Source organism: Protopterus annectens, chromosome 12.part0 (genome assembly GCF_019279795.1).
Source record: "Protopterus annectens isolate FY-2018-M chromosome 12.part0, PAN1.0, whole genome shotgun sequence".
In the NCBI taxonomy this organism is placed as follows: domain Eukaryota; kingdom Metazoa; phylum Chordata; order Ceratodontiformes; family Protopteridae; genus Protopterus; species Protopterus annectens.
In genome coordinates this window covers 35,336,584-35,356,736 of record NC_056746.1, presented here as the reverse complement: position 1 = coordinate 35,356,736, position 20,153 = coordinate 35,336,584, and the positions used below count along the sequence as shown (strand labels likewise).

The following is a 20,153-nucleotide window of genomic DNA, read 5'->3' as shown; positions in this document are numbered from 1 at the left end:
CATCCGTCAGGTAATCTTCACCCATCATTGCAGACACTGAAGCTAACCGCTTGGCTGCTCCAATTCCCCGCATAGCCAGGCTCTATAATCTTTCCCATGACACTAGTCAGATTTTGTTGGCTTCCCACAAACCTTCCACCAGAAAATTGTATCGTAGTAAGCGGAAGAGATTTTCCATTTGGGCTTCTTCCCACAACATTGACCCTTATCTGGCGCCATTGTCTTCTATCTTACAATTCTTGACAGAAATCTTCAACAAAGGAGCAACGTCTGCTACGGTGCGAGTGCAATTAGCTGCTATATCTAATTTCCATCTAGGAATTGATGGTTTGAATATTATGGCTCACCAATTGTCCAAGGCTTTTCTAAAAGGTTCCTGTCACATAAGGCCTCCAGAGAAGACACCTTATTCCCCCTGGAATTTGAATTTTATGTTATCTTATATCATTCTTTCTCCCTTTGAGCCTGCATCATCTTGTGAACTAAAATTTCTGTCATGGAAAACTATCTTCTTAGTAGCCATCACTTCAGCCCGTAGAGTGTCAGAGCTCCAAGCCCTATCCATCAAGCCCCCTTACATAGTCTTCCATATTGACAGAGTATCTCTCAGGACAAATCCATCCTTTCTGCCCAAAGTATGTTCTGAGGTTAACATCAATCAAGTCATTGAGTTGCCCGTTTTCTTCCCTAATCATACCAACAAATTGGAATATATATTGCATAAACTCAATGTTCATAGACAACTTAGATTTTATTTGGACAGAACAAAAGACATTAGGAAATTAGATCAGCTCTTTGTGTCTTTTTTTGAGACCAGGAAAGGTAAACCAGTTGCTAAAACAACCCTGTCTAAGTGGCTGTCGGATTGTAGCACCTATACATATGCTTGTCATAATATGCCATTGTCTAGTAAGGTAAAGGCTCATTCAACTAGAGCAGTTTCTACCTCATCAGCCTTTTAAGCCAAATTGCCTTTGGATAACATCTGTGCAGCAGTCACCTGGTCTAATCCTCACACATCTGAAGTAGTTACTTCATTTGCTCTGCAACCTGTGGGTATCGGATCCGATCTCGGATCCAAGCCGGCAGCTTTCCAAGCTACGAGATCCAAGCTCCTAGCTCCTCCCCCTACCCACAATCCCCTGCTATGTGCTACATTACCTCAGATCGTTTTTTGCCGCGGCTGAAGCAGCTACGTTTGAAGAGCTCCTTGGCGTTTGGTGAGATTGACCCTTTTTTTGTGACCAAAAAAAAAAAATCTTTTCTAGTTGCAAGAGTGTGTAGTTCCTGGGGGTAGTTAGCTTAGTGTAGTTTAGTTAGATACCTTTATTTTCCCCTTCTAACTAGTTTTTCTTGTAGTTCCCGCTTTTTCACCCTCCCCCCTCTTAGTGTTTGGGTGTGTTCTTGGTGTGAGTGGTGTTATGGCTGAAGGGCCTAAGGCGGTGTTCTCAAAATGTACTGAGTGTGGCCATAAGCTTTCACCGGCGGATGGCCACACTCAGTGCGTTTTATGCTTGGGGGTGGCCCACTTGTCATCGGCCTGCACAATCTGTGCGGCCTTTAATCCCGAGCTCTCAGGGACAGGAAGAACAAGCTGATCCTGGCGGGCTTGTTGCCTCAGAAATCGGCTTCTTCTTCCTCCCCCTCTCAGGCACAGGCTGTCTCGGCAGCCCTCGTGCCTTCTGTACCCCCGACTCAACCTGGGACTCAACCTCCCTCTTTGGTTGTGAGTTCGGGGGACTCAAGTACCTCCACTACGGTGGAGAAAAGACATAAAGACAAGGGACATAAGTCCCACAAAAGGCGGGCTGAGACTCAACCCTCATCCCCGCCGTCTAAACTGGCTAGGTCTCCCTTGAGGGTCTCCGGATCCTCTCCCTCTCGGTTCCGTTCGCCTCATTTTTCGCCGGAGCCGGAGGAGGAGTATCGGTCTCCCTCGAGGTCGTCGAGGCGGCCCTCCCGGCCCGCCACGACGACTTCTTCAAGATCAACTAGAAGCCTCACTGAAGCGGATATGGATCGGATGATGCGCCGATTCATCCAGACCCAGATGCAGATGGGGGTGCTCTTGCCCCCCCCCCGGGAGGAGTGCAGCCCCCATATTTGCTCCGATTACTCCTTCTCCGACCCGTTTTTGGGTCTCGGAGTCATCGGATCCAGGCCCTTTCGGAACCGGGGATTCATCGGCGCCAATAGCTCCGGTCGCTTCGACGCCGACTGTGCCTTCGAGTCTGTTGGATCTGAGCTCTCGGGGCCGAGGGATGAGCATCGGATCCGGGGGAGCTGGTGTGTCTTCGGCTCCGTTGGGTTCGGAGCACACCTCTCTCTTGGCTCCGGCTGCATCGGCTCCGACCCAGATCCCTACCTCGGAGCCAAGGAGGTTGCTCTCGGAGCCTGGCGAGAGTAGCTCTCCTTCGGCTTTTGAGGTTGTGGAGAGGGTACTGTCGAGGACCTCCAGGTCCCCGGTTCGGGCGTCCAATCCTCCTGTACCCCCGCTGCATGTGGGTCTATCCTCCATCATCCGACCATCGGGACAGCCTGCTCAAGCCCTCCAGTTGGTTCCCTTGGAGGAACAGGACCCCGTTGACGAGCCCTCTTCGGACAGTCCCACCGAGGAGGTCCCTCGTAAACGTCAGTGCAAGAGGAGGCACCTGGACTCCCCCGAGTCCGTTACAACCAACACGGATTTAGATGAAGGGGAAGGTTCCCCAAGGTCACCCCCCGAGGATGTCTCCTTCGGAGACATCATGGAAATGTTGCGTATTAGAGGGGGGTAGTCTGCCCAAAAACCTTCCGCGGATGAATCCATATTCCTGGATGCGTTAGAGGCGGGCTCTTCTACCTCCTGGGTGTCCCCTCCGGCTGACCCCCTGGTAGACCTAGGAGCCCGACACCGTGGAGCCTATCCCGAAGTGACCCGACAAGATCCTTAGCCCCCCAGTGAATAGACAGTTTTGGGCCAGGGGAACCCCCGTGGATGCCATGTTGGTGGCGGCTGCCACCAAGAGAGAACTTGCACAGGAGAGTTCTTCGGTTCACCCGCCAGATAAGGAATCTCGGGAGCTGGACCGCATTGGGAAGCGGATGTTTAGTTCAGCAACCTTTTTTATAAGGGCGCTGAACTATATGGCACATACCATTAGACTGCAAAGAGACTTAATTAAGGAATACGCTGCAGCCCCCCCGGAGTCCATGTCGATCGAGGACAAGAACATTTTCTCGACTCGGATGGCCACTCTGAAATCCATCTCTAACACGTCCATGCGTCTACTCTCCCATGCCACGGAGGGAGCCACTAGGGCCAGCGGAGCCGGGTTCGTCTTGCGACCTCACTCCTGGCTTCGTCTTTGCGATTTCGCAGATCTCTTCAAGGCGTCCTTCGCGAATGCACCCTTTGATGGATCTTCGCTCTTTGGCAAGACCGTTCCCGAGATGCTTGGTCCAAAGCGAGAAGGATGGGAAGACGCTGTCTGCCATCGGGGTCCGCTTCTCTAATCCCCAACGATCCTTTTCTAGGAATCAGAGGGGACAAAAGGAGTTGTGGTTCCGTAAGTCCCAGCAATCCCATCCAGCTTTGGACCCCTCATCCTCTAGAGGCAAAGGAGGACAAGGTGGACGCCGGCCCAGAGGCAGAGGGGGACCACGTAACTTCGGGTCCAGGGAACCTTTCCCAGATAGACCCGCGCAGCAGCCCTGAGGGATTACCCGGCTGTCCCTCTCTGGAGGCAGTCAGGGGGCAGTTGTTGGAGCACCTGTCAAACTGGGAGTCCATTACGACAGATCGATGGGTGCTCCGCATCATAGCCAGAGGTTATACCATCCCCTTCATAAACCACCCTGCCTCGACCAGACGCCTCCCCGATGTTCCACCCGATCGAAGGAAGGCAGCGGCTTCAGAGGTCCTGAAGTTGCTAGAAAAAAGAGCCATCCAGCCCGTCCCCCCAGACCAGTCCAGATTGGGTTATTACTCCAGGTTCTTTTTAGTGCCAAAAAAGACGGGGGACCTAAGACCCATTCTAGACCTCTCCGCTTTGAACCTTTTCATTCCCAAAGAAAAATTTCGGATGGTCACCCTCCAATCTATTCTCCCCCTTCTGCGGCAGAATGACTGGATGTGCTCTATAGACCTCAAGGATGCGTACTACCACATTTTGATGGACAGACGATCCAGAAGGTTTCTCCGCTTCTGGCTGGGAGCCAGTCATTACCAGTTCAGGGTTCTCCCATTCGGCCTCACCTCAGCCCCCAGGGTGTTCACCAAGGTCATGGCAGTGGTTGCAGCCCACCTGAGACTTCAGGGCATTCAGGTCTTTCCGTACCTAGACGACTGGCTCCTTACCGCCACCAACAGGCATCAGCTCTGCGTGGCAAGAGATTATGCTCTGACCCTTGCCCAGAGCTTAGGCATCTCTGTGAACCTTCAGAAATCCTCTCTTTGCCCCGTACAGGTCCTGGAGTTCATAGGGGCCAAGTTAGATACCCGCATCTCTCGAGCTATGCTAACTGCAGACAGGCTGAACAGCTTGTCGTTTCAGGTGCTAACCCTTCTTCAAAGTCTGGCTCCGGCGGCGGAACTAGTCATGAGGGCACTAGGATCTATAGCAGCAGCGATCAGTCTCTCCCTTCACGCACGTCTGCGGATGAGGGTTCTGCAGTGGACCCTTCAAGTTCAGTGGTCTTTACTACTCCATCCGTTGAATACCCCGATTCCTCTGAGCAGAGTTTGCAGGGACTCCCTTCTTTGGTGGCTCCACGCCCCAGAGCTGAGGGAATGGAGGCCCTTTGTTGTCCCTCCCCCCCAAACCACACTGACCACGGATGCTTCTCACCTCGGATGGGGGGGGCATTGTTCGGGCAGAACCGTCCAAGGCACGTGGACTCCCCTGGAGACCGCTTTGCATATCAGTGTCCTAGAGATGAGGGCAGTGCTTCTAGCGTTGCAAGCTCTCCACGACCTTCTACCTCTGGGGACTATTGCAATCCAGATGGACAACATGTCAGTAGTCTGGTACATAAACAAGCAAGGAGGAACCAGGTCCTAACCCCTTTGCCGGAAGGCTATGAGAGTGTGGGAATGGGCAATATCCACCAACCGTTTTCTGGTAGCAACGCACATTCTGGGTCGGTCCAATATTTTGGCGGACAAACTGAGCAGAGTGATTCTCACTCCGTACGAGTGGTCTCTCAATCCATCAGTTGCGAAGCAGATCTCCCGCAAGTGGGGTTGGCCTCGCTGCGATCTTTTTGCTTCTCCCTTAAACACAAAATGCAGCAAGTACTTCGCAATACTTCCCCCCGAAGGGGAGAATTCCAGAGATGCTCTAGTCCATGCTTGGCCGCCCGGTCTACTTTATGCTTATCCCCCCCTTCTGCTCATGACGAAGTTCATACAGAAAGCCCGTCGGTTGGGGAGCAGAGTTATCCTCATAGCCCCATTCTGGCCTCGCCAGATCTGGTTCCCTTACCTGTGGTCTCGCAGTGCATCTCCGCCATGGATACTGGATCCCATTCCAGACCTGATTTCACATCCGGCGGGATACCAACCCCCAAACCTGGTGAACCTCAAGCTTGCGGCTTGGTTGCTCCAGTTCCACTGATGGCTAGGACTCCCGGTATCTCATCTCCTGTTAAGGCCATTCTAGTCGCAGCACATAAGCCGACTACTAGGAAAATGTACTACAGCAAATGGAAACGTTTCTCTGTCTGGGCTAAAGATAGAGGCCTGGATCCATTTACAGTTCCTATTCCTACTATTCTAGACTTCCTGTCGCTGATCTTTAAACAAGGAGCAAGTGCTTCTACAGTTAAAGTGCAATTGGCAGCCATCTCCCATTTCCATGTGGGAGACAGACTAGGATCTTTGGCTTCTACAAGATTATGTAAAACCTTCTTGCGGGGCGTTTTCCTCTTGAAGCCTCCGGTGAAAGTGGTGGTACCCCCATGGGATTTGACCTTAGTCTTACAAGCCTTGACAGGCCCACCCTTTGAACCCATGGCTTCAATTCCATTAAAATTCTTGTCTTGGAAAACAGCCTTTTTGGTGGCCATTATTTCAGCCAAAAGGCTTTCAGAACTTCAAGCTTTATGTATGAAGCATCCTTATCTCATTTTTCACAAGAATAGAGTGTTCCTCAGGACTAATCCGTCGTTCTTTCCTAAGGTGGCTATGGAGTCAAATATCAATCAATCAATAAACTTACCCGTGTTCTTCCCAAATTTTCAGAATAGAGGAGAATATAAACTGCATAAATTGGATGTGCACGGACAACTGCGTTTTTACCTGCACAGGACTAAAGATTTTCACAAGTCGGACCAGTTGTTCGTGTCATTTGCTAAATCGGCCATGGGTAAGGCCATCTCCAAAGTGACTGTAGCAAATTGGATTTGTCAATGCATAGTTCACGGGTACTTATCTGCAGGCAAACCAGTTCCTACCGGAATTCACGCTCATTCTACGAGGGCTGTGGCCACCTCAGCAGCCTTCTGGTCCAGGATCCCCTTGGATGACATATGCTCAGCAGCTACCTGGTCCTCTTCTCATACGTTTATTTCTCATTATAAGTTGGATATGGTATCGAGAGGTAGGGCTTCCTTTGGCTCCGCGGTGCTTCGGAATATCCTTCCATAAGGCCGCCCAGGGTTTTCCCTAGGTAGCTGGGGACTCTGTCCCACAGGTTGCAGAGCAAATGAAGTAACTGCTTCAGATAAAGAAGTTATGTACTCACCATGACGTTCCATCTGAGTAGGTACTTCATTTGTCTGCAACCGACCCCCCCTGCCATCCCCCGATCCTTTTCGGGACTTCTGATCACCAAAGAAATCTTTGTTCTGCTGTTAGGACAGTGATCTGGTGTTGCTTCCTCTATCGAGGGTAAGAGTTGTGTAAGAGGCAAAAAAACTCGATCTGAGGTAATGTAGCACATAGCAGGGGATTATGGGTAGGGGAGGAGCTAGGAGCTCAGATCTCATAGCTTGGAAAGCTGCCGGCTCGGTTGCAGACAAATGAAGTACCTACTCAGATGGAACGTTATGGTGAGTACATAACTTCTTTTTTTATAACTCATTACAAAGTGGATAAGGCCTCCAGGGACAGGGCTTCATTTGATTCTACGGTTCTGAAGAGTGTACTTCCATGAGCCACCCAAGATCAGGGTGCTAGGGACGCTATCCTTCAGTGATGAATGAATGGCGAGATTGAACAACTTCACATAAAGAAGTTATGTACTCACCATAACGTTCCATGTGAGTTGTTCCATCTCGCCTTCATTCTCACGTCCCTTCCTCCTTCCCCCTCCTGGCTGACAGTTGACCTGGAGGCTGTCTTCATCCTGGTTTTTCAATGTGTATTCATTCCTAGGCAGAATAATTATTGTACTATTGTATGGTACACAGCAAACAAGATCTGAGGTAATTCCATTATGGGATAAGGGGTGGGGTCTCGAGCTACTGGAAAAGTTTGAGTTTGCTAGTTGGCCGTGTCAGAGCCGAGGATTTGCTCCGAACCCATCAGTGATGAATGAAGGTGAGATGGAACAACTCACATGGAACGTTATGGTGAGTACATAACTTCTTTTACTGGGTGTGGGCAATGCTGGATTTTCCCACAGTTGGCTTTGTTTAATCACTTGGGCTTTGCTGTCCTGATCACACCATTCTAACTGTGGCTAAATCCAGCATTACGCACACCCAGTTGTGAGTTATTGCTAATTATACAATGACTGTCCATTAATATTCCAAAATGAGCACACTGATTGGTCAGCCCAATGAGCGTGCCCATTGTAAATCCGAGCATATACCAACGGAAAAAGGTCCGGTAGCCCGGACTTTTTTTCCATTGTTATATACTGTAACTTTAACATTTTTTTTTTTTTTTTACAAAAATAAATAAAAAAATCTGAAATCTGGACTCCAGACATAGGAGACAGACAGTATGTAAAAAATATTAGGAAAATCAAGTACGTTATTCAAAACTAAAGACATGTACCTGATTTTCCTTGTATTTCCTCCATTCTGTCTGTCTCCTACCCCTAAATTGTCCAAAAGATTTTCTTTTTTAAAAAGAAAAGAAAAATAGAGCAACGGTGACCTTCTTTTCTCCGGTGCTTCCTTTCCAAAGCACTGATGTACTGAGTATGTGTGAGAATGCAAGTCCCATATGCATGCGCAGTACATCAAAAAGGGCAACAGGATATGTACCAGCTGTGGAAGGACAGCACAATGTTGTTGTACAAAGACAGTATTTAAGAAAAGTAAATATTTTTTTCTTAAATAATGTCATTGTACAATAGCAATAACCAACTCCGTGGTGTGGTATATTAAGATTTACCCACTGCTGGCTTTATTTAATCACTCGGGCTTCACCCTCATGATTAAACCACACCAGCCATGGGTAAATCTTAATATACCACACCAACGTTGTCAGTCATTGCTTAATTATACAATGGTAGCTCATTAACATTCAAAAATGCACATGCTGATTGGTCAGCCCAGCCAAGTGTGTCTGTTTTAAATCAAGCATATACCAACAGGAAAAAGTCTGGTTGCCTGGACTTTCTCCTATTAATATACACAAAGGCTTTCCAGTTTTCTTAGCTAAGAGGTCGAGCAGTACATATGGAGGGCAGAGAAAATGCAAGGAAAATCAGTTACGTTATGCAAAACTTTCCTTGTATTTTTGCCCTGTCTCTCTTGTACCTCTAAACTGTCAGGATTTCAGAGTCTGTTCTTATTTTTCTATAATAATTCTATATGCAATAGCTAATAAAGTCTGTGCTGTGTTAATTATGGCTTTAGTATTACGCTGTGTTTTCCAGAAGGATCAGTAATCACTGTAGGCCCAGCTGTATGGTGATATGTAATGGAAATCTTTTTTCATTATGTTATATGTTGTGTTTTCATCCTTTTCTGACATTAAATTATGCTTTTTCTTATGTTCTGTAGGAAAACTTGAGTTGTTCAGAAACGCCCGCATTGGATATATTCAACTTCTATTAGATGACAAAGACTTGTACTTTGTTAAGGTATGGTGGTTACACTGCTAACATTTATTTTACTTTTTCTACCTTAATCAGATTTATGCAGAAACTAAGGTATTGCTAGTGAAAGCAAAGCTGTAATTTAAATGCTGTTCAAGATTTTAATTACAAAAGTGTCACTTAGTTTATTCCATAGGTCTGGGTTCTAGAAATTTGTTTCAAAACATTATGATACATCTCTGAGACGGCTTTAGGATGAGTGACAGATTATCTGCATGCTATTCCAGTGGTAAGAGCTGTAGTCCAGGCTACTCAGCAGTGTATGTTGGTTAAAATGTATTCATCCTTCCTCCCTTTCTGAATAGTAAGTGGGAAACACCACATGCTATGAAAATATTCTGTCATTTAAAAGTTTCTGTTGTGAATGGACTTGTTATTGTAAACTAAGAAATATTTACACTAGGTTTATTGTACTTTGTTATGCCTTCTGTCACATGCTTGATATAAAGACTATTGCCACAGAGCTACATAGAGAAAACTCCTGTGTATACTGAGTAATACTGCAGATGCAACAACTGACCGTGTGTGTTTTTCTAGATCATGGCCGACATGCAAACAGCGAAAACAGAACAGCATTACCTGTGCCAGCTGGAACTGAAACTGACAAAACAAGGCTATCCCATCATTCTCTCTGGCAACTTCACAAAGCACCTGGACAAGAAGATAGCACTATCTGCTTCATTAATAAATGTCCTCAGAGATACTACCTCTGTTTCAGGTTGGTTGATAAAATATTACTTCAAATAATGTAACAGTCATAAGCAAAATGATTTAGCAGAGAATGGCAAGAACTCAAATACATAAATCGTATACGAACCCGTGCATGCTGTTCAAATACATAAATCGTATATGAACCCGTGCATGCTGTTCAAATACATAAATCGTATATTACCCCGTGCATGCTGTTCAAATACATAAATCGTATATGAACCCGTGCATGCTGTTCAAATACGTAAATCGTATACGAACCCATGCATGCTGTTCAAATACATAAATCGTATACGAACCCGTGCATGCTGTTCAAATACGTAAATCGTATACGAACCCGTGCATGCTGTTCAAATACATAAATCATATACGAACCCGTGCATGCTGTTCAAATACATAAATCATATACGAACCCGTGCATGCTGTTCAAATACGTAAATCATATACGAACCCGTGCATGCTGTTCAAATACATAAATCGTATATGAACCCGTGCATGCTGTTCAAATACGTAAATCGTATACGAACCCGTGCATGCTGTTCAAATACATAAATCGTATACGAACCCGTGCATGCTGTTCAAATACATAAATCATATACGAACCCGTGCATGCTGTTCAAATACGTAAATCGTATACGAACCCGTGCATGCTGTTCAAATACATAAATCGTATATGAACCCGTGCATGCTGTTCAAATATGTAAATCGTATACGAACCCGTGCATGCTGTTCAAATACATAAATCGTATACGAACCCGTGCATGCTGTTCAAATACATAAATCGTATATGAACCCGTGCATGCTGTTCAAATCGTAAATCGTATCTGAACCCGTGCATGCTGTTCAAATACATAAATCGTATACGAACCCGTGCATGCTGTTCAAATACATAAATCGTATATGAACCCGTGCATGCTGTTCAAATACATAAATCGTATACGAACCCGTGCATGCTGTTCAAATACATAAATCGTATATGAACCCGTGCATGCTGTTCAAATACGTAAATCGTATACGAACCCGTGCATGCTGTTCAAATACATAAATCGTATATGAACCCGTGCATGCTGTTCAAATACGTAAATCGTATACGAACCCGTGCATGCTGTTCAAATACATAAATCATATACGAACCCGTGCATGCTGTTCAAATACATAAATCGTATACGAACTCGTGCATGCTGTTCAAATACGTAAATCGTATACGAACCCGTGCATGCTGTTCAAATACATAAATCGTATATGAACCCGTGCATGCTGTTCAAATACGTAAATTGTATACGAACCTGTGCATGCTGTTCAAATACGTAAATCGTATACGAACCCGTGCATGCTGTTCAAATACATAAATCGTATATGAACCCATGCATGCTGTTCAAATACGTAAATCGTATACGAACCCGTGCATGCTGTTCAAATACATAAATCGTATACGAACCCATGCATGCTGTTCAAATACGTAAATCGTATACGAACCCGTGCATGCTGTTCAAATACATAAATCGTATATGAACCCATGCATGCTGTTCAGATACGTAAATCGTATACAAACCCGTGCATGCTGTTCAAATACATAAATCGTATACGAACCCGTGCATGCTGTTCAAATACATAAATCGTATATGAACCTGTGCATGCTGTTCAAATACACAAATAGTATACGAACCCGTGCATGCTGTTCAAATACATAAGTCGTATACGAACACGTGCATGCTGTTCAAATACATAAATCATGTACGAACCCGTGCATGCTGTTCAAATACATAAATCGTATACGAACCCTTGCATGCTGTTCAAATATATAAATCGTATATGAACCTGTGCATGCTGTTCAAATACATAAATCATATAGGTTCATATTCTGTGAACCTGTGCATGCTGTTCAAATACATCAATCGTATACGAACCCGTGCATGCTGTTCAAATACATAAATCGTATATGAACCCGTGCATGCTGTTCAAATACATAAATCATATACGAACCCGTGCATGCTGTTCAAATACATAAATCGTATAGGTTCATATTCTGCTAACCCGTGCATGCTGTTCAAATACATAAATCATATAGGTTCATATTCTGCGAACCCGTGCATGCTGTTCAAATACATAAATCGTATAGGTTCATATTCTGCTAACCCGTGCATGCTGTTCAAATACATAAATCGTATATGAACCCGTGCATGCTGTTCAAATACATAAATCGTATACGAACCCATGCATGCTGTTCAAATAAATAAATTGTATACGAACCCGTGCATGCTGTTCAAATACATAAATCGTATACGAACCCGTGCATGCTGTTCAAATACATAAATCGTATACGAACCTGTGCATGCTGTTCAAATACATAAATCATATAGGTTCATATTCTGCGAACCCGTGCATGCTGTTCAAATACATAAATCGTATACGAACCCGTGCATGCTGTTCAAATACATAAATCATATACGAACCCGTGCATGCTGTTCAAATACATAAATCGTATATGAACCCGTGCATGCTGTTCAAATACATAAATCGTATAGGTTCATATTCTGCGAACCCGTGCATGCTGTTCAAATACATAAATCGTATACAAACCCGTGCATGCTGTTCAAATACATAAATCGTATACGAACCCGTGCATGCTGTTCAAATACATAAATCGTATATGAACCCGTGCATGCTGTTCAAATACATAAATAGTATACGAACCCGTGCATGCTGTTCAAATACATAAGTCGTATACGAACACGTGCATGCTGTTCAAATACATAAATCATGTACGAACCCGTGCATGCTGTTCAAATACATAAATCGTATACGAACCCTTGCATGCTGTTCAAATATATAAATTGTATATGAACCTGTGCATGCTGTTCAAATACATAAATCATATAGGTTCATATTCTGTGAACCTGTGCATGCTGTTCAAATACATCAATCGTATACGAACCCGTGCATGCTGTTCAAATACATAAATCGTATATGAACCCGTGCATGCTGTTCAAATACATAAATCATATACGAACCCGTGCATGCTGTTCAAATAAATAAATCGTATAGGTTCATATTCTGCTAACCCGTGCATGCTGTTCAAATACATAAATCATATAGGTTCATATTCTGCGAACCCATGCATGCTGTTCAAATACATAAATCATATAGGTTCATATTCTGCTAACCCGTGCATGCTGTTCAAATACATAAATCGTATATGAACCCGTGCATGCTGTTCAAATACATAAATCGTATACGAACCCATGCATGCTGTTCAAATAAATAAATTGTATACGAACCCGTGCATGCTGTTCAAATACATAAATCGTATACGAACCCGTGCATGCTGTTCAAATACATAAATCGTATACGAACCTGTGCATGCTGTTCAAATACATAAATCATATAGGTTCATATTCTGCGAACCCGTGCATGCTGTTCAAATACATAAATCGTATACGAACCCGTGCATGCTGTTCAAATACATAAATCATATACGAACCCGTGCATGCTGTTCAAATACATAAATCGTATATGAACCCGTGCATGCTGTTCAAATACATAAATCGTATAGGTTCATATTCTGCGAACCCGTGCATGCTGTTCAAATACATAAATCGTATAGGTTCATTTTCTGCGAACCCGTGCATGCTGTTCAAATACATAAATCGTATAGGTTCATATTCTGCGAACCCATGCATGCTGTTCAAATACATAAATCGTATAGGTTCATATTCTGCTAACCCGTGCATGCTGTTCAAATACATAAATTGTATAGGTTCATATTCTGCTAACCTGTGCATGCTGTTCAAATACATAAATCGTATAGGTTCATATTCTGCGAACCCATGCATGCTGTTCAAATACATAAATCGTATAGGTTCATATTCTGCGAACCCGTGCATGCTGTTCAAATACATAAATCGTATAGGTTCATATTCTGCTAACCCGTGCATGCTGTTCAAATACATAAATCGTATAGGTTCATATTCTGCTAACCCGTGCATGCTGTTCAAATACATAAATCGTATAGGTTCATATTCTGCGAACCTGTGCATGCTGTTCAAATACATAAATCGTATAGGTTCTTGTTCTGCAAACCCGTGCATGCTGTTCAAATACATAAATCGTATAGGTTCATATTCTGTGAACCCGTGCATGCTGTTCAAATACATAAATCGTATAGGTTCATATTCTGCGAACCCGTGCATGCTGTTCAAATACATAAATCGTATAGGTTCATATTCTGCTAACCCGTGCATGCTGTTCAAATACATAAATCATATAGGTTCATATTCTGCGAACCCGTGCATGCTGTTCAAATACATAAATCGTATAGGTTCATATTCTGCTAACACATGCATGCTGTAGAGTTGTCTCGTAATTTTGAAACTTCTTTTTCTTCATTTGTTTTGGTTTACCTCCATATGCTCTCCAACTTTAATACGTTGTTGTTGAAGCTGGTTTCTATGACCTGAGTGCCACTCAGTGGGTGGCTATTTTTTGTTTGGAAGGTCATTTTGCCCTCTGTGCCTACTGACCATCAACCTCCCCCCCCCCATTTCTGTATGGGCAGTTCTTTCCCTTACTTGGGAATCTCGCCTGAAATCTAGGTGAGAATTGTCTGGAGGGGCCTATCATTTTGAAAGACATGAGGGTACTTTATGGCATCATTTGCATCATACAATGATGATGTGTATGATGGTCACTTCACCCTTTGATGGGGGATCATACAATCAGCCTTCCCAATGCAACTGTGCATTTCTAACACCAGTCTGTAACACCCATTTCCACACCATGCATTTGCATCACTGCCCCTCTGCCAAGGGATTGTGGCAGTGCATAGCTACCTCTGCCTTGCCTTCCACACACCATGGGCTTGCTCATCCTCCCCTGCCAGAGCCAGGTGACTAGACTGCTAACTGCAGTCTGGTCACCTGGGCCGTAGAATTTTATCAAAAAACACATTTGTAGCAGCAAACAAAATAAAAAAAAACAACAGAAGCAGAATATGCTGGTTCAAAAACTTTACTTTTTCTTTACACAACCACTGGTACCTCGGCCTTTTGTCTTCAAAGGATACAATACCATAGAAACAGACAGTTTTTATACAGCCGGAACCCCCATTAATTACATTCAATTAAACTTTTTCATTGTAATTTAAAGTACCGTGTGCATTCTGTGGAAGGTTGGGCGCCAGGCTGGCAACTCAACACCATAAAACTCCACCGCCAATCATGAGTGGACAGGTGATCCGCAGTGGCAAGCCCTAACCGGGAAAAGCCGAAAGAAGAAGAAGAAGATTGTAATTTAAACTACCAATACAAAAAAACCTACACACATGCAGATTTAACAATTCCTATACATAAAAACACACAAATAACATAAATACATAATATAGATAATAGGTTCATAGGTAGGTACTAGGCTATCTGCCCGAAGGCATTTAAGCCTAGCAGAAATGTGTTGGCTTTTGCCACCCCCTTAGATTAGTTCCCTGTGCCTCTGTCCAGCAGAGTCATTGAAGTGATCCCTGGGGTAAACTTTCTGTTTTCCATCCACTCATCAAGGTTTCTCTTGAAGAGTGTTAGCGAGGAGCTCTGCCTAATGTAGATTGGAATCTTGTTCCAGAGCATGGGAAGTCTCTAGGACAGGAATCTATCCGTCCAGCATGTCCTATTTATTGTTGTGGTGAGGTTTAGATCCCTGGAGCGTGTGGCACGAGGGGATATGGTTTTCTTTAGGTGCAGAGTGTCCATCAATTCTGGTTGGACATGGCCTTGTATGTCAGGCAGAGATCACCTCTGAGTAGGCGGTATGCAACCGAGTACAGCTGGAGTTTCTTCAGTTGAGCTGCATAGGGCATCTGCTTGAGGCCAGTGATCCTCTTGGTGAAGTACTTCTGTGGTCTTTCCAGTTGTTGTAGGTGTCTTGTAAGGTACATCCCAAATGGGGCATTGTACTCTATGATGGGTCTTAAGAATGATGCGTAGAGGGGGCTCAGTGACCTCTTTTGATCTGGATGCAAACCATTTTGTGATTAGTGGGCCACATAGAAAGATTTTCTAACCACTTTGGCAATGTGATTACCAAAGGAGAGGTTACTATCTACTTGGGTCCCCAGATCCCTTATTACGTCTTCCATTTTTATGGGGCTACCACCTATGTGGTACTTTGTGGGTACTTTGTTTTTTCCACAGGGGATGACTATGCACTTTTTGGCATTTAGCTTGAGGTCATGGTTTTGACACCAGGTATCTGTCTCAGTGAGACCCTTTTGGAGGATGTCTGTGTCAGCCGGAGAGTCAATTATAACCCCTAGTTTGCAGTCATCTGTGAACTTGGTCAGCCATAGTCCTCCTGTGCTTCCTGTACCTCTGAGAAGTATATGCCGAACAGGAGGGGTCCTAGGACTGACCCTGGGGAATGCCACTTGTAACCGGTTTAGAGTCAGACCTAGCTACCGCAACTCTTACCATGTGGGTTCTGTCTGTGAGCCAGTTGGCAACCCATCTCGTGACATAGGGGTTTATGTTCAGGCTGATGAGCTTGTCTATAATACCTGAGTGGGGAATAGTGTTGAAGGCCTTTGCGAGGTCTAAGTAGGCTGTGTGGACCACCTTTCCCTCATCAATAGCCTTGGTAACTGACTAAAAGAAATCCACCAGGTTTAGGAGGCATGATCTGCCCTTAACAAAGCTGTACTGGGTAGGATCCAGTGTTTGGAGGTTCCCAATGTCTCTGTCAATGAGATCCATGATGATGTGCTCCATAGCTTTGCAGACCAAGCTAGTCAGGCTTATAGGGGAATAGTTCTCGGGGTCCGTTGTGGCTCCACCTTTGTGGAGCGGAATAACCATTGCTGTGCACCACTCTTTGGGCACGTAGCCTGTGGAGAGGCTGAGTTTAAACAGTGTGTTTAGGTGAGGGGTTAGTTCATCTTTGAGCTCATGGAGGACACAGCCTGGGACATCTTCCGGTCCCATTGATGCTGTGTTTTTGGCTTTGGCGGGGGCTGTTTTAACCTGAGTGTCTGTGATTTCATGGGCACTACATTCGTCTGGTATAGTAATGGGCCCTTTTGGGGGTGAGAGGGGGCTGAAGTTTGCACTGAATGTCTGCCAGTATGTTGGCTATATCAGTTGGTTCAGTGTATTTTGTGCCATTCTGCACTAACTCTGAGCAGATCTGAGAATTGCCACTTAGATTCTTGATATAGCTAAAGAATGCCTTGTGGTTATCTTTGGAGTCTTTCAAAGCTAGCCTTGCATTATTTTATGAGGGAACGTAGTTTCTTGCTGATACTGATCAGGGATGTCTTCCCTTCTTGGGATTTTACTCTTTTCTGTACTAGTTTCCTCCTTCTATTGTATAGCTTGTTTATGGCAGGGTTCCACCAGACTGGTTTCCTTTTCTTGGAGGAGTGAGTCTTGGTTTTGTTTGGGATAGCATGATCCCTGCATTCTTGTAGGTGCCCGTAGAGTGCATTAGTAAAGGATTTTGCAGCTTGGACAGCGTTATCCTTTAGCATGGGGTCTTTGAAACTTCCAACCTCGGTCTTAAGTAACGTGAAGTTTGCTTTTGAAAAGTTTTTCACGGTGGTTTCTTTGACCAGGGGTGGTGGCGGAATGTGGATATCCAGAGTGATTAGTTTATGGTCAGATCTATTCAGCGAGGGGTTGACCTCTGGTGTGGTCTCCCATGTTGGTGATGACCAGGTCCAATATGTTGTCACCTCTGGTGGGGGTGTTGACCAGTTGATCCAGGGCATTTGAGTTTATAAATTCTAGGAAATGTTGGGCAAGGGAGTTTGTAGTTGGGTAGTTCTACCAGTTAATGTTTGGGTAATTGAAATCACCCAATATCAGGGTGTTTGGTAGGCCCTTTATGTTTCCCAGTGTTTTCAGAAATGCGGAATGGAGGTCCTGGGACATGGTGGGTGATCTGTAGCAAGCTATAATTTGAATAGCAGTTTTGCCCATTGTTAGTTGCACGTGGATGATCTCTGAAGCATCGTGCTGTGCCACTGACCTGGAGGTGTGGGTATCCTTGATGAATATGGATACTCCCCTGCCTTTTGTATTTCAGATGGGTTTTTTGGCCAGAATGTATGGTATGAGTTGTAACCTGGTAGTGCTGGGGTGCTCTCTGGAGCCTTGAACCAGGTTTCTGTTACTGCACATATATCGATTTCCTCCATACTGAGGAGTGCCTCAAGTGCGTGCATTTTGAAGTTTAGACTTCTGGCATTGAGTAGCATTACTTCATAAACTCAATTCACACTTTAACTAGCCAATTCACCAAACACAATGGCCTACCCATTACTACTAAAAATAGCGCTTCAAATAACTCAGCAAAACTCCCAAATAACTTACCCCCCTTTACCCTCTCATCTGTTCCAACTAGCAAAATTAAGAAGCTCATCTGTAAACTAAAACCTACAACTCTTGCAGCCACTGAAATACCTGCAAACTTTTTGAAAATAGCAGCTGACTCCTTATCTTACCCCATCTCAATCCTTATCAACCAGTCAATCAAAGAAGCCTATGTTCCTCAAATCTGGAAAATCTCCTACATCATACCACTACATAAATATGGTAGCTCATATAACTTTTCCAACTACCGGCCAATAGCCATTCTCTCTCCCTTATCCAATCTCTTAGAGAAATTTCTCCACTCCCAGGTTCTCCATTACTTAACCTCACATAATCTTCTTTCCCTCACTCAACATGGCTTCCACCCTCACCACAGCACAACTACTGCCCTTCTGTCTTTCATAAATGAAGTTAACTGGCTCAAAAACAATAATAACTTTGTATCTGCTATCTTCCTTGACCTTTCTAAAGCTTTCAACATGGTTTCACATCCCCTACTACTTGATGTCCTCTCTGTCCTATCCTTTGACTCCCCTACCATCTCCTGGTTCAAAAGCTATCTATCAGATAGACAGCAAGCTGTCCAATGGCAAGCTGAGCTATCACCCCTCCTCCCTACATCTATAGGTGTACCTCAGGGATCAATACTTGGCCTGCTATTGTTCTCTATTTTCTCAAATAACCTACATACTGCCTCCAAACATGCCACATTAATACAATACGCAGATGACTCTACACTTATCTGTGTAGCCCCATCTCTTACCACCCTAAGCAGGTAAAATGGAGATAAATTAATTTATGTTTGTTTTACATTTTGCTTTTCTCTGAGTTTGTGCATTTTGGTGCAGTGTAATTAGAGATGAGGGGTATGGAGCAGAGCCCCTCATAAAGGGATCCAGAGGGGGAACTTCCCGTGCTGCCGTGTGGTTAGAAATGAGGGGTTTGGAGCAGAGGCCATCATAAAGGGATGCAGAGGGGGGACTTCCCATGGTGCAGTGTCATTAGAGACGACGGGTATGGAGCAGAGGCCCTCATCAAGGGATACAGAGAGGTGAACTTCCCATGGTGCAGTGTGGTTAAAGATAATGGGTATAAAGCAGAGCCCCTCATAAAGGGATCCAGAGGGGGAACTTCCCGTGCTGCCGTGTGGTTAGAGATGAGGGGTTTGGAGCAGAGGCCTTCATAAAGGGATGCAGAGGGGGAACTTCCCATGGTGCAGTGTCATTAGAGACGACAGGTATGGAGCAGAGGCCCTCATAAAGGGATACAGAGAGGTGAACTTCCCATGGTGCAATGTGGTTAAAGATGATGGGTATAAAGCAGAGCACCTCATAAAGGGATACAGAGGGGGAAATTCCCATGCAAAAATAGTAACTGTACTCTGATGGGATTTTTTTTAATTTATATTTTATTAGGTGATATTCTTATGGAGCTTAGATGTTTTCACTGCAATGTTTTACATCTTGATTTAAGGAGACCTCTATATTTTAACATATAGCTGCTTCATTTGATGTCTACAAGCTGTTTAACATGCTGATTTTAAGTGAAATAGAACATCTGCAAGCTATCTTCACCAAGTTGTTTTCTTCAGTAAAATGCATTCTTTGGTCTTGGTGTGTCCTGCATGTGTTTAGTATGCTCATTTAAGTATAGTGTTTGTATTTCCTTGGCCTTCAGTACTTTAAAAGACCTGTTGGCTATTCAATTGGATTAATTACACTTGGTCTACATTCCACATTCACTGAGAGTCTGAAGCTAAGCCATTAACTGGAACAATGTTGGCCATTTAATATCATGTAACAGTTCATTTATATCATGAAAATCTTTTCATTTTTCACTGCGCCATGCAAGTATTCCTCTGCATTTTCGCTTTGCATTTGTCCATTATAAATTCTTTTCTGTCTCAGGACTCCGACTCCTTCACACAATGCATTATTAGTTTATAGCCAAGGTACTCCATAGTATCAGAATTACTACTTGAGTCACCTTCTTTAACACAAGACTTCATACAGACAAGTACATACTGTTTTATTTCTTCTTTATTGTTATAGAGAAA

General features: G+C 44.2%; 1 protein-coding gene across 1 annotated transcript in view; it reads left to right on the top strand.

Annotated features, from left to right (window-relative positions):
- LOC122816125 overlaps positions 1 to 20,153 on the top strand; it is a gene marked incomplete in the record, with an annotated part of 1,432,330 nt that overhangs the window by 519,580 nt on the left and 892,597 nt on the right. The window contains 2 exon segments of the mRNA XM_044088884.1: positions 8,941 to 9,020; positions 9,573 to 9,753. Of these exon segments, the coding sequence (XP_043944819.1) occupies positions 8,941 to 9,020; positions 9,573 to 9,753 (261 nt within the window).